At 34.1% G+C, this 13,229-nt stretch overlaps 1 protein-coding gene across 5 annotated transcripts in view; it reads right to left on the minus strand.

Annotated features, from left to right (window-relative positions):
* ARID4A (AT-rich interaction domain 4A) overlaps window positions 1–13,229 on the minus strand; it is a 55,970-nt gene that overhangs the window by 11,442 nt on the left and 31,299 nt on the right. For 4 of the 5 annotated variants that reach the window (XM_015596021.2, XM_025038816.1, XM_015596023.2 and 1 more), the window contains 7 exons: window positions 12,652–12,746; window positions 12,403–12,497; window positions 11,626–11,857; window positions 8,831–9,078; window positions 5,832–6,029; window positions 2,445–2,529; window positions 1,179–1,380 (listed from right to left, as the gene is read on the minus strand). In XM_015596021.2, the coding sequence (XP_015451507.1) occupies window positions 1,179–1,380; window positions 2,445–2,529; window positions 5,832–6,029; window positions 8,831–9,078; window positions 11,626–11,857; window positions 12,403–12,497; window positions 12,652–12,746 (1,155 nt within the window). The remainder of the gene's footprint in view (window positions 1–1,178; window positions 1,381–2,444; window positions 2,530–5,831; window positions 6,030–8,830; window positions 9,079–11,625; window positions 11,858–12,402; window positions 12,498–12,651; window positions 12,747–13,229) is intronic. The other variant, XM_006920138.3, reaches the window with a different exon arrangement.

The following is a 13,229-nucleotide window of genomic DNA, read 5'->3' on the forward strand; positions in this document are numbered from 1 at the left end:
ATGTGAAGTTATAAAGTCGTTTGATCTGAGATCTACCAGGTACTGATTGATAAACATGTTGGCCACTTTGTGTCCTTAGAAAGAACTAGGACATTCTAGTGAAAGTAATTCTGGAAAGAAGAGACAAACAAAATGAGTGATTTGAATTTACAAAACTTTAAAAATTCTTCTGATTAGGAGACATGAACGTATAGGCTCACTACCTTTTTGCAAACACAATCATTCTCTTTAAGTCAGAGAATTTTTAAATAAAGTAGGGTTCTAAGACTGCACAAGAGCTGTAAAATATAAAAATTCTGCCCACATGGTACTCATATTCTGAAAAAGTTCAAAGAGGCAAACTTAAATGAATTTTGTAAATTAAAAGGTATATATTATTTTGTGATTTTACCACATACAGAATTTAGAATTCATGTTTAAAAAAGGACTTCTTTTATATGCAGTTTAACAAGACTACTATGTATAGTTTTGAAGGTTGTACAATGCACAAGGCCATGCCATATAAGAAAGCATCTTTCACTTTGTGAACATCTTGCATCCGTGTATTATTGCAACCTTCCAGAAGATGGCAGTAAGGAGGAGGAAGAATGCCCTTTTCTAAATTGCACACAAATAACATATGGATTAATGGCAATCCTGTAGTTCAGAATAGCTTTTTCCTTGAAGGAGGGACATTTTTATATAAGGCAACTATTTAACATTTCTTCAATTACATGGAAAAACATACAAAGGTAGAAAAATGGGAAAAAATGTAAAATAATAAAATAAGTTCACCTATATTCATCACAAAATATGTCTATACCACATTATTTTGTGTTCTTTGAACAGCATAATTGCAGCTTTGTTGAAAGATCCTAGGTGACAGCACTGAATTACAGGAGACACTGGTGCATGCTTTGAAGGACAGTGCAGCACACAGTAGGATGCATGGTTTGTCAACCCATCCTTAATATAAAATAGACTATTTCTACAATATTGACAAGAAAAGGTATTCCTAAATTAAACCAAAACATTAAGTTTTAAGTAAACATGATATACTAAATTTTCTTCCAATTTTGTAGTTTAAATAATATGAGATTAAAAAACTAGATCACTTTCTATGAATTTCTCACACAACTGACGTTTTCTTATTTATATTATTGATTTTTAAAAAATCAGTGATCCTCAAAATTGAGCACCTTCCATTCCATTTGACAGAGGTGAGCTGTCTGGCATATTGCTGCGAGCACTTCTGGTACCTGATTTTCCTTCACTGTTTGGAGTCTTAGACAAACCATATGGCATGTTTGATGAAAGAGTAGATTTTAAAGGTGGTCGTCCCCGTTTTGACTTCTGCCTCTCCTCATCTCTCTTTTCGTCTTTTTCACTGTCTTCTTTATTCTGGATAACATAACAAGATATATGAGAAGGGCCCCTGCCTTATTAAAAATAAACATTCTGTTTCTTCAAGGAAAACTACAACTCAAAAAAGTTAGATATTTTATATGTTAACTTCTAATCTGTGCTAATAGAAAAATTAAAATAGTTTTCTAACATATTTTGTACTTATATGACTATGATATCCCACAGTCTGTAACACTGCAATTATATTGTAAAGGTCAGAGTTGTTTTATTAGAAAGCTGTACAACAACTAAGCACCCCTCTTGTTCCTTTACTATTCTATGAGGAATGAAAGATATCTACCATAAATAGACAAAACACAAGATGAATCTCTACCACAAAGGTTGAAAATTGAGGATGTGGATGAGGGTACAACTGGCTGGTAGGTATGTGTTTTAAAATGTAATATTAGCTTCCAATATTGAAAAATCAGACTTCACATTGTAAAAAATATAGTTGTCTTGAAAAATCATGAAATCTGGGAACCCAGACCCTGCATCCCACAGCAGAGTGGTTAGTTCCACCCTCTCTAGGTGAGAAACATGTCTTTTTTGGGTCACTATCAGTCCTACTTTACCCTCCCTATATATAGCCTCTATGGCAGGGGTCCCCAAACCCCAGGCCACGGAATAGTACTGGTCCACGGCCTGTTAGGAACTGGGCCGCACAGCAGGAGGTAAGTGGCGGGCAAGCCAGTGAAGCTTCATCTGTATTTGCAGCTGCACCCCAGCGTTAGCATCATCATCTCAGCTCCACCTCAGATTATCAGGCATTAGATTCTCATAGAAGCTCTGGTCCCTAGTGTCAAAAAGGTTGGGGACCGCTACTCTATCAGCATTTGAGTTTGAAGCCTGAGCACCAGAGGGTCATTGGTTTTCATTTTTCCCGAAACAATGTGGTAATGTGTTTACATTTTTTACTTTTGTACCTTCTGGGTTATAAGAGGAAAAAAATCACAATTATCTTAAAAGAATCAAGATTATTACAGTGAGGAAACAAGATTTATAAAAAACATGATATAATTTCTGTGCCTATCATAAAGGATATAAATCTATGAACATACTTTAGCTTTTTTCTTCTGTTTTTTCTTTGGTCCACCTTTGTCCAAAGGCCAGATAATCCTGTCAGCCTTTACCCATTCATCATACCTTAAAATAAAGAACATATAAAAATTCACAATAATATCTTATTTGAAATGTATTTACCAAATAAAAACAACAGTGAGATAAACTAAAGTGTTTGTTTCTAGTGTTGGCAGAAATGTGAATGACACAGGAGCTGGTTTGCTGGTAACAGGTGCCAACCACTGTACTAGGTAAGTGCTTTGTATACCTGTCAGAAATAGAACAAGGCAAGAGAATTCGGATAAACAGGCTTAGAGAGAGAGCTATGTAAGCAAACTCTAAATAGATTCAACTGTTTAAACTGCTCCATTTTCTACAATTTCCACAGATCTGAGCTTAATGAAATAAGCTGATTCTGCACTGGAATTCATTTTATTGACCAAATAATTCAAAGATAAATTAGGTGAATGCAAACTGTAATATGATCAGTTCCAGATATATGGAGTCCTTTTCAACTCTCTTTTTCTCAAAGAACTCTCTCTAGCCTGTATTTCTAGTAAAATTTTACTCTGAACTAGAAGTTCAAGACTCTGAAATTTTTTAGAGATATTTCCTTTCCTTTATCTAAGTTTATTCTGGCTTATTCAAGTTGAAAACCTCTCATTTCCCCTGTACTTTTTTCAAAAACACTGACATTACCTTTGAATTTCAATATAGTTAGTCCAGGTTACTAATCAGGGGCAAATAAGAAATTAAGCTTTCTAGAACTAAATAACAGTTCTTACATTATGCAAATACATAGGTATTTATAGAGCTCTATAGGAGCTCCAGTGCCTGGTGCAAAAATCTAAAATCTGAACATTTAAGCAGAAAACTACAAGCAGTCCTTGCTTTGAACTACATCATGTTAATGGAAACCATACCTTCATTTCGTAATCCAGTTACCATGGAGCTGTGCAAGGTAAGGACACAGTTCCAATATCCACAAGTTTCCATTGACATACCATGGCTACCTACACTATGATTTGAAAACTATCTCCTCCTGAATCAACCCAATATCTTCACCTCACCAGGCTAAGTATCTGTACGTTCTTACTTGATTTAGAAATATTCATTCATTTGGGCATTTACTGAGGGCCTACTAGCATGCCAGGCACTGAATAAAGATACATGTAGAGAATAATTGGGAGGACAAGGAAGACCCTTGCACTTCGTAGTCTGGTGTGAATGACAGACATAGAGTAAAACAAAGTATAATTTGGTAAATGCAATAAAAGGGTTATATGTCTGGTCCAGGACTAACAAAGAAGGAGTGAGCAACTCTGCCCAATTCCAAAATTCCACAGGACATATTGGACAACCAAGAAGCACAGGCCTGATCTGGAGTACACCTGATCCAGGCCACACTTGCCTGGTCACCACAGCGTGTCATATAGGTACTTCCAGCATTAATATTGCCACCCAAGGGTAATCCAAGGATTTCTCAATTAAGAGACCAGGACCCCCCTTCACAGTTGTCCATGGTACCCTGTTTCAGAAATCCAATTAGGTTCTTTCGGAGTGGCTCTATGTCAATGAGTAGACCAGAATTATACCAGCTTTTGGAAGTATGAGAAGGCAGTGAAAAACCATGAACCATGTGAATTACCAGTTAAGTAACTATTTAGGAACTTTACTACTTAAGAAGAACAGGAGCATACAATAAAATGACTGTTAAGAAGAATCATACAGTAAAACATTAAAAAGATGAGAGAGAAGATAATAGGAAGGGAAAGTTCTAGAAAGCAGAACAGAAGAATAGGCACACACAGATGGTAAGAAAGAATGGATGATTGTGAACTGGACCGAATCCAAGGAAACAAGAAGACCATAATGTGCTGTAACTGCAAAGGTAGTGACTCAAAGTTAGTAAATGGAGTCCTTTCCCCATGAACTCAACAACATGTACATACAAAACAATGGTGAGAGAGACTAAAAAGTTTGTTTCTAGTGCTGGTAGAAATGTAAAGGGAATAGGCTAGTTTGAGAAAAAAGAAAAAATTTAAAGGTTTACATGTAATAAACCCAACTCAAAATCTTTTATATGTGATAAACCAAAACTCTTTTAAAATGATGTGAGATGAAAGAAACCTAACTCTCCCTCATTAAAAAAAAGTTAACACACTAGAGCACTTACTAAGTGCCAGGCACTGTTCTAAGCACTTTGTATGTTAACACAGATATTACCACTATTTCTCACATCTCTACAAAGTAGGTACTTTACCTTGAGGCATAAGAGAGTATACTTGGAGTATGCAGGGCAACCTTGGAGCACTCTGGCTCCAAACAAAAACAGGGAAAGCAAATATATTAAACATACAGAATTTCTAAAGGAGAAAGAGAAAAGTGGTCCCTGACATTCAGGAACTGGCCCAGTACTATCATCAGCTGGGCCTTAGTGTTGCTATAGAGGTGATCTGGCAGTCACAGCTAGGTTGTGTTGTTCTCCTGTTGAACATGAACATTTTCACAGACCATCAGTATCAGACAAGTCTGCTACTTGACTGTGATGGATCAAGACAAAAACAAGACCACTCCCTAATCGTGTGTAAACAGAAAAAACAGGAACATTGTCCAAGCCACAAAAATGACCAAACATCCTTTTTTCCTGACTGCAGCTTCTTCACAAATTACAGCATTAACATTGGTCCATAATATATAATATTATATGTGATAAACCAAACATACATGTCATGTAATAAATATTACATATATATTACATATTTTATATTAAGATAACCAATTACAGAATTAACTCCACTTCTTGACAGTATCCAAACTGGAGCAAAGCCCCATTTCTTTAAACCCTCCCCCAAATCACCTAACAGAAACTCAAATCTAAGTCCTTTCTATCCTTTATTAACCCATTTAGAATCATTACAATATTTGATACAGGCTTGATTTCTAATAAATTTAATAAGTAAATTAAAAAACCCACTTGCACTGTTGGGAGCTGTAGGCCTGGCTCCCTGCCCATGTCCTGTAGGTGTTCCCACAGAATCCCAGGCTATGGCTGTTCCCAAAAGTGGTGCCCTGGGCTTTCATTTATTCTTCTAACACCCTCTTATTGAGTCATCCCACAATTCCCCATGCTGTGCATTCTTCCTCACTGCAAATGAGTAACAAACGCAATTTTTTCAACTTCAGATATGATCCAAGTAGCCTTTGGCTGGAAGTACTGACACAGCTAGTAAAACAGTGGGAATGTTGGAAGTCTTGGAAAATTAGGATACAAAGTCTGCTTTGTAAATACACATATACCATTTGCTTGGGTTCTTCACATTAATTTGATCTTTTTGAACCACCGAAAGAAATTTCAATAGTAAAAAAATACATTTCTTGCTTACCTGACATTCCATCCGTAGTAATGTACCAAGTATAAAACTTCTCCATCATCAATTTCAGTGCTTTTAATACTGGCTTCATAGATTTTCTGTGTTTTCCCTCGTCCATATTTTACTTTCACTTTGGTTCCTGTTAGGCAGGGTTCCATGTCTTCCTCATCTTCCTCCCCTTCAGAGTCACATTTGCTTTCAGTTTCTTCCCTGCAGTAAGTTATAACATTGACAAGGCTAATAACTTAATGGAGAATGAACTAATATATGCTAAAAGAATCCAACATGTAGAATAGTCACAACCTAAGTATTACCTTAATAGCATTTCAGTGGAGGAGGAGAAGAAGGAGGAGAAGGAGAAGATTTTTATGGACTATTTACTAAGAAATTTATTTATTCTGTAAAGGTGCACTGTACTAAAAGTAAATCCATACTTCTTAAAGGCCAATCAATAATCACAGTTCATGACGATGTGGAGTTAAATAAGTCATTTTTGGTAAAACAAAGTAAGAACCATTTGCTCTGAAAAAGTCTTTAGAATTCATACTCAAGTGTCACCTTACATGGAAAAATTACCTAACGATAGTTTGTAACTTCCTGTAACTAAAATGTCTTGAATTTAATTTATTACTACTTTCTGCTCAATTTAGAATAGTTCTTAACAAAATTATTTTTTGTAGACCAAATAATGAGCAAAGGCTATATACCTTAGTAACCATATCTTTTAAACTAGTTTATATTTTAAAAGTTTCCCCAACCTAACAAAGAAACAATAGATATTTGACTATCAGGTCACCTGTTCAAACTACGGGACAGAACCAGGAGAAAAAAATCTTTGCATATTTTGTACTGATTTCTATTTGTTTTTACTCACATCCCATTAGCTTCTGTTTTGATAATCAGGTATAAAGGAGATTTACATTGGGAGGGCCAACAATACTTTTAATATTTTTACAAATAAAATATCCTGTGTTAACCCTGCAAGGATTCAGAACAGATCTGCATCAAAGGTCACTCTAGTGTCACAAGAGTTTTAAATGCTTAAGAGGAGATATTGTACTCTATAATAAACACAGGGTATTACTTCAGAGACCACCAGGGCACCTGACATGAAAAAACTTTGACAACCCATTTGCCATGGGAATGTTTTCTCTCCAAGGGCATCTTCCAATTATAGCCTGATAGGGTAATTTCAAAATATTATGAGAGAATCTACTTAAAACTGAAATCTCTATAGATAAAGACATCTCCCATTTCCATGATTCCTGACATAGAATGAGAATACAGACTATGTTTGTCTATATATTCAATTTTTATTTAATAAAAGGAAATATTTTTCATTATATATCTCTGAAATTTTCTCTAAAACATTTGTTCCATTTTTATATCAATTTTAAGGCTTTTAACCCATTTCCTGTTTGCCCCGGGAATACTTGTCAGCAGCGCTTGTGGCTGCAATATTCAGTCCTAACCTTACCCCCAAAGTTTGCCATGAAATATCTCACTTATATTATTATTTTCGCATTGCTCTAGTATATGGATAGTCTTTGGAAACAAATGACATTATTCTATGTATAGCATTCTGTTTTTAGTAGTGGTATTTCCATTTGCAAAATATAGTAATTCTCAATCGCTGAAAATGTCAAATCGTAGGAAATGTAGCATTCCTACATGTGATGTTAAATTAACGCTGGCGGTGAGCTGCATTTTTTTTTTCTAAATGGGAAAAGGGTTAAAAACCACATATTATTTATTTATACGCATTATACGTTTTATGTATTATATACATATTATAGTATATATACTTTGATGCTTATTTTTAACAAAACTTCACACCATAATTAAGCCCTACTTTTTAAGTGATTCACCTTTGCTTAATTTTATTGTCCACATATATGAAATACTACATTCACTTCATTATTCACTATTCTAATTATTTCCTCCCACTTTTCCTAATTATATTTCACTACAAAATTTCTTTATTCACTAATCTAATCCACAAGTAATTGTGCAAGCTCTTGTACCTATTTACTGAATCATAAAATTATCTCTCCCACTCACCAATCATTCCTATTTTTACAAATATTTTTTCAATAGTTAATTTTCAGATGGATGTCAGCCACTAGTTGTATGCAACAGGCAGGCCACTTTTCCCGAATTTTGCTTAACTACTCAAATTTCTAGAAAATTCAAGATCATGTAATAATTGAAAAATAACTATGGAGGCAAGCTTGTATTACAAGTAAGTGTGTTATGCTATTGTTGCTGAATTAAAAGTCATTTTTTAGTAGTAATAAAAATTAGTAAATCTATTTGACAACACAGAAATGGCCAGCTAAACATGGTCAGATATTACTGTGATCTAGCTGGACTGCCTAATCTTTGGTTATTTTAAAGTCATTTCAGTCCATACATGTATATAATACACGGAAAAAAAATACAATTTTCACTCAACAGCAAACAGGATGGACATTAAAAAGCTGAAATTTATTGGTGTGATGTGGGGCAAGAATGTACTTTTCAAACAAGAATCAGGGGTGCATGCCACTTAATCTAATACGATAACTTGAAAAAGAAAAATGTCTTAGATGAAGCTAACACACAGAAACATCTGCTAGTACTGTGCACCCATGTGTTTGTTAGCTTTCCCACATTGTACCTTTTTTAAAATGGAATTTTTGCTGTCGCTGTTTCCTCTTGTCCACTTCCTCCATTTTTCTCCAGCTCCCTTCCCTGCTGTCAAGTGCAGGACCTTTCTTTTGACTGGGTGACGCAGCCTTCTTTGAGGCCACTGTTTAGGGCACAAGTGCTATTAAAATGGTGCGACCAGTATATTCTCCAATTCCGAAAGGCGATACACATCATCTTCACAATGTGTCTCACCTTCATTAGACAAGAGGAATGGAAGTCCCAATAAGAAAACATTCCCTCAAACCTGAATATCTAAGCAGGAACAGAGTGCTGCTGTATCTCAGACAAGTGCTTCTGGAGAACAAAATAAGATAATGTACCTCTCTTGGCTTTTTTCTTCCTCTTCATCTGAGTCTTTGTCAGAATCCTCCTGCCTTTTTATTTTCTTCTCCTTTTGCTTTGGCATATTTTTTCTCGCCAGTAGTAGGTCATTTTCTTTTTTCTCTGTAGTTTCATAGTCATCTACATCCTTATTTTCTATATCATTATCTTTTAATTTGTCTTCTGTTTTCTCTTCTTCAATTTCCTTTTTAATAGAATTTGCATCTCGAGCAATTCTCCTTCGTCCCTAGTAGAGTGGATAAAAGCTTTAAAATAGCTATCACTACGAATGGGAGGAGGAAGCAGAAAAATATCTTTTTCTTAAATCCACACAGCAATGACTAGCCTTTTTCTGGCTTGAGACATGACAATAACAAGCCATCAACTCCTGTGTACTTTTCTCTTCCTCTTGAAAGTAAAATAATAACTCATGTAAATTATTTAATTAGGTCCAGGTTTACTATGATCGTTGGTTATAGATACTTAAAAAATAAAAATGTTCTTTCTTCACTACGTTATTTTCTCACTTTTAGTATTTCTTGACAACAAAAGTTTTAAAAATTATCTAAACATCAGTCATACAAGATGTGAATAATAATATATCAACCCTCTAAATTATAGACCTTTTTAAAGCTCTGTGATCTCTAACTCTGTTTAAGATTTAATTTACATTATCACTGTATTTCTGTGTTACTACATTTTTAAAGGACTGAACTGCATCAGTGGCCAAAAAGAGAGCTATTTCTTTGAATGAGTATCTGAAGAGCTCACTGGGCCTGCAGTATCCTGTCCTATCGCTAGCAGCTTTTACCCAGCCTCTTGCTGCATCATCAACTGACCGTGAAACTGTGAGCCTTTTCAGTATCTCCTAAATTCTTCTTCAAGTCAACCTCTACACACTGGCAGAATTCCCCTCTACTTGGAATACAGTGAGTTTAATCCTCACTTTTTAAGTCAAAGAGCCAACAATTTAGGGAGCATGAGAATACTTGACAAGTAATATGTCAGTGTAACAAATGTTTTCCCTAGTTCCTAACAATGTGTTAGTTAAAATTCAGAGGTAGAAAAAGACATTTATTTTTCTTATCACAAAGAACTAAAATGTAAGTTCCATGAGAGCAGGGACTTTGTCATATTTACTTCTGTATTTTCACATCTAGAGAGTATATGGCACATAGCACATGTTCTTTAAATAATCTGTAGGTAAATGAATGAAAGCTACTGTTCTCTATCAAAATTTTGGTCTATATACTTTTGTCTCAGAAATCCCATTTTTAGAAGTCTGCCCCCTACATTCAAATAAATTAGGAGGGCATTTTAACAGGCACATTTACTGCAGCACTTTTTGTAATCAAAAAAATTGGGTAGAAAATCTTGAGGAAGGTAAATTTATGGTACATCTACACTACGCAGAACTCTGCAGATCTTTTACATAAGATGAAAAAGGTCTTTATATAATGACAAGAAAGTATGTCCACAGTACATACAATAAGGATATTATTCAGTCTTAAGAAAAAAGGAAATTCTGACACCTACATGGATGAACTTTGAAGACATGATGCTGAGTAAATAAGCCAGTCTCAAAAGGACAAATACTGTATAATTCCACTTATATGAGGTACCTAGAGTAGTCATATTCATAATGGCATAAAGTAGAACGGTGGTTGCCAGAGGCTGAGGGAGAGAGGAATGGGGAATTATTTTCTAATGGATACAGTTTCAATTTTGCAACATGAAAAAAGTTCTGGAGATGTATGGTGGTGATGACTGCACAACAATGTGAATGTAGTTAATGCCACTGAACTGTAAACTAAAGTTGGTCACAATGATAAATTTTATGTTATATGTATTTACCACAATTTTTAAAAATTAAAAATTTTAAAAAGAAAACAAACCAATTTGAGTGTTTCACAAAATTCAGAAGATTCCATTTCTAGATGACAGTCAGAATTGACAGTATTTAAAAAATGGTTTCTGAGCATTTTTCAGGTGACTTCATCTCTTTCGCTAAATATTATTTTACTGAAAAAATAAGGCGTATTACAGTCACTTCTTTGAACTTGTTTGATAGTGTGATAAATTTTATTTCTCCTGAAATTTGATAAATCCTTTTGTGTAGACAATGAACAAAATAGTGGATGACAATTCCTTCGTAGGACTCATATACTAATGGAGAGGAAGTGTTATAATACCAGTGTTCACATGACTAGAAAACAAGGCAGAGCCTGAAAAAACAGCCACGACAGCTGTACAGTGTTCTATGGAGTAACAGAGAAAGAAAAGATCCCACTGTTTGAGAACGCAGGTGTTATAAAGAGGAGATTCATCCACGCAACAATTTACTAAGTCCTTACTGTGTGTAAGCCACTATTCTATATGTCTGGGATTCACCAATAAACAGAACACACACTTATTTCTGCCCTCGTGAAGTGTGATTCTAGTGCAGAGTGGGGTAAAAGAAACAATAAATAATAAACAGAATAAGTAAGTAAATTACAGATAAAAAGGGCAATATTAGAGGGAATGCGAGGTGAATATTTGAGGTTTACTTCAGATGAGAATGACTTGAACAGACACAAACAGAAAACAACAGGAGGAATGGTTTTCAGGTAGAAGAAATAGTATGTGATATGTTTTTAAAAAGGCAGCTAGGCTAACCTGGCTGAAACATAACTAAATACTGGAAAATAAACTAGGTTCACTGAAGTATATTTGTGCATATCTGAAAATGCTCATAATAAAACAATTTTAAATGCTTAAAATAAACCAGATAAAACAAGTATTAACTACTTACCCTTGGAGATTTTAATTCTATTTCTTCTCTTTCACTTTCACTATTTGAATCAATATTTTCCTCAGGTTCACTCTTCACTTCTACTAAAGGCATTTCTTGGTCTAGTTTTAGAGACTCTTCCATTGATTCTTCTAAGTCTTTTTTTTCCACTTTTACTTTTGGTTCATGGTGGTGAATAGTTCTGAATTGAATATTTGCAGAACGGCAGTACTCCTCAAAACCATAAAGGTACCTAAGCAAACAATATTTCTTTTTAATAAATAATAAATAATCTTTACATTTAACTTGAATACTGTTATTACTAAAACTCATGTTTTTAAAAAGTAAAACTCAAGATCTTTCTTTTAAGTACTTTTCCTATGTTACTAATTTGTTTTTTTATAAAGGATTATAAACAGAAATATTGATCATAAAATAAAATTTCTTGTTGAAAAATCTGAGCTTGTGATAACTGAACATAGCTATCATAGTTTTGATCTGAAGGTTGTTCATGCAAAAGATACAGTTCCATTATATGTACCATCATTTCAGACTATAAATACGGCCCTGCATCCCTGACTTTGAAAGGAAATTAGGACAACATGAAAAATAAGTACAGACTTAATACAGACTTATGCGCTGAAATAACTTTCAATCACAAGTATCTATTAATCTAAATCTTTTTATTCACTTTCTCTAAATTCAATGTTGTTTGATTGATGTGTTCTTAATTATTAACAAATGGAAAATAGTCTCTGTAAATATGTATACTGTTGACGAATAAACTATACTACTTACTTTCTATAAGCAGTTTTTACATTGTAGGAAGCAGCGGAATTCAAAATAGGAAAAAAGTCCATATAAATTTGCTTCCATACAGCACCACTATCAATCTGGAAAATTAAGTTTTTACTTGTTAACATTTGCAAAGGAAAATAATCTTTACACTAATATTCTATGTTCATTAAGAAAATGTGCTTATTACCTAAAATACATATAACAAACAGTAAAACATCAGATGACTTAACTTTTTACGTCTCTACTTACATTATCACATCCACCTTGATGATAAACCAGTCTAAAGAGTTTGAAGAGATTGAGATCTTTATAGCCCAAAACAGGTGGTTTGTTGATTGGAGTACCTATTTTTAATATCAGAGGGTAGAAATAATGTTTATTCAAATGGAAAATACTAAGTTAAAAAAAAAAATCGATTTCTCACTTCCTAGATTTCATTAATCAGAGGCATATATTTAAAGAACCTTAAATTATGTAAGACAACACAAAATATTCTCTATATTCTTTATATTGCATTGTGGTGGTCTTTAGATTTACTTTCACAATTAATAAAATTCCCTCTCTACCACTGAATTAAGTAAAACTAAATTAAACCTTGGAACTATAAGGTGTAGCCAACAATGTTGCTGGTTCAAGAAACCTGGGCAAGAACACGCACATTGGAAATGGCACGTTTTAGGCCATAGTTTCATTTTTCATTACTTTAACACAAATGTTAAGACCGTTAGCAGTAACCTGAAGGATAATTTCTGAAGGCTACAGAATGTCTAGGATGAATTTATCTGAGGATTTTCAGGACTAATGTAATGTCAAGAAGTATGATGATT

The sequence above is a fragment of the Pteropus alecto genome, unplaced genomic scaffold (genome assembly GCF_000325575.1).
Source record: "Pteropus alecto unplaced genomic scaffold, ASM32557v1 scaffold86, whole genome shotgun sequence".
NCBI classification, from domain to species: Eukaryota; Metazoa; Chordata; class Mammalia; order Chiroptera; family Pteropodidae; genus Pteropus; species Pteropus alecto.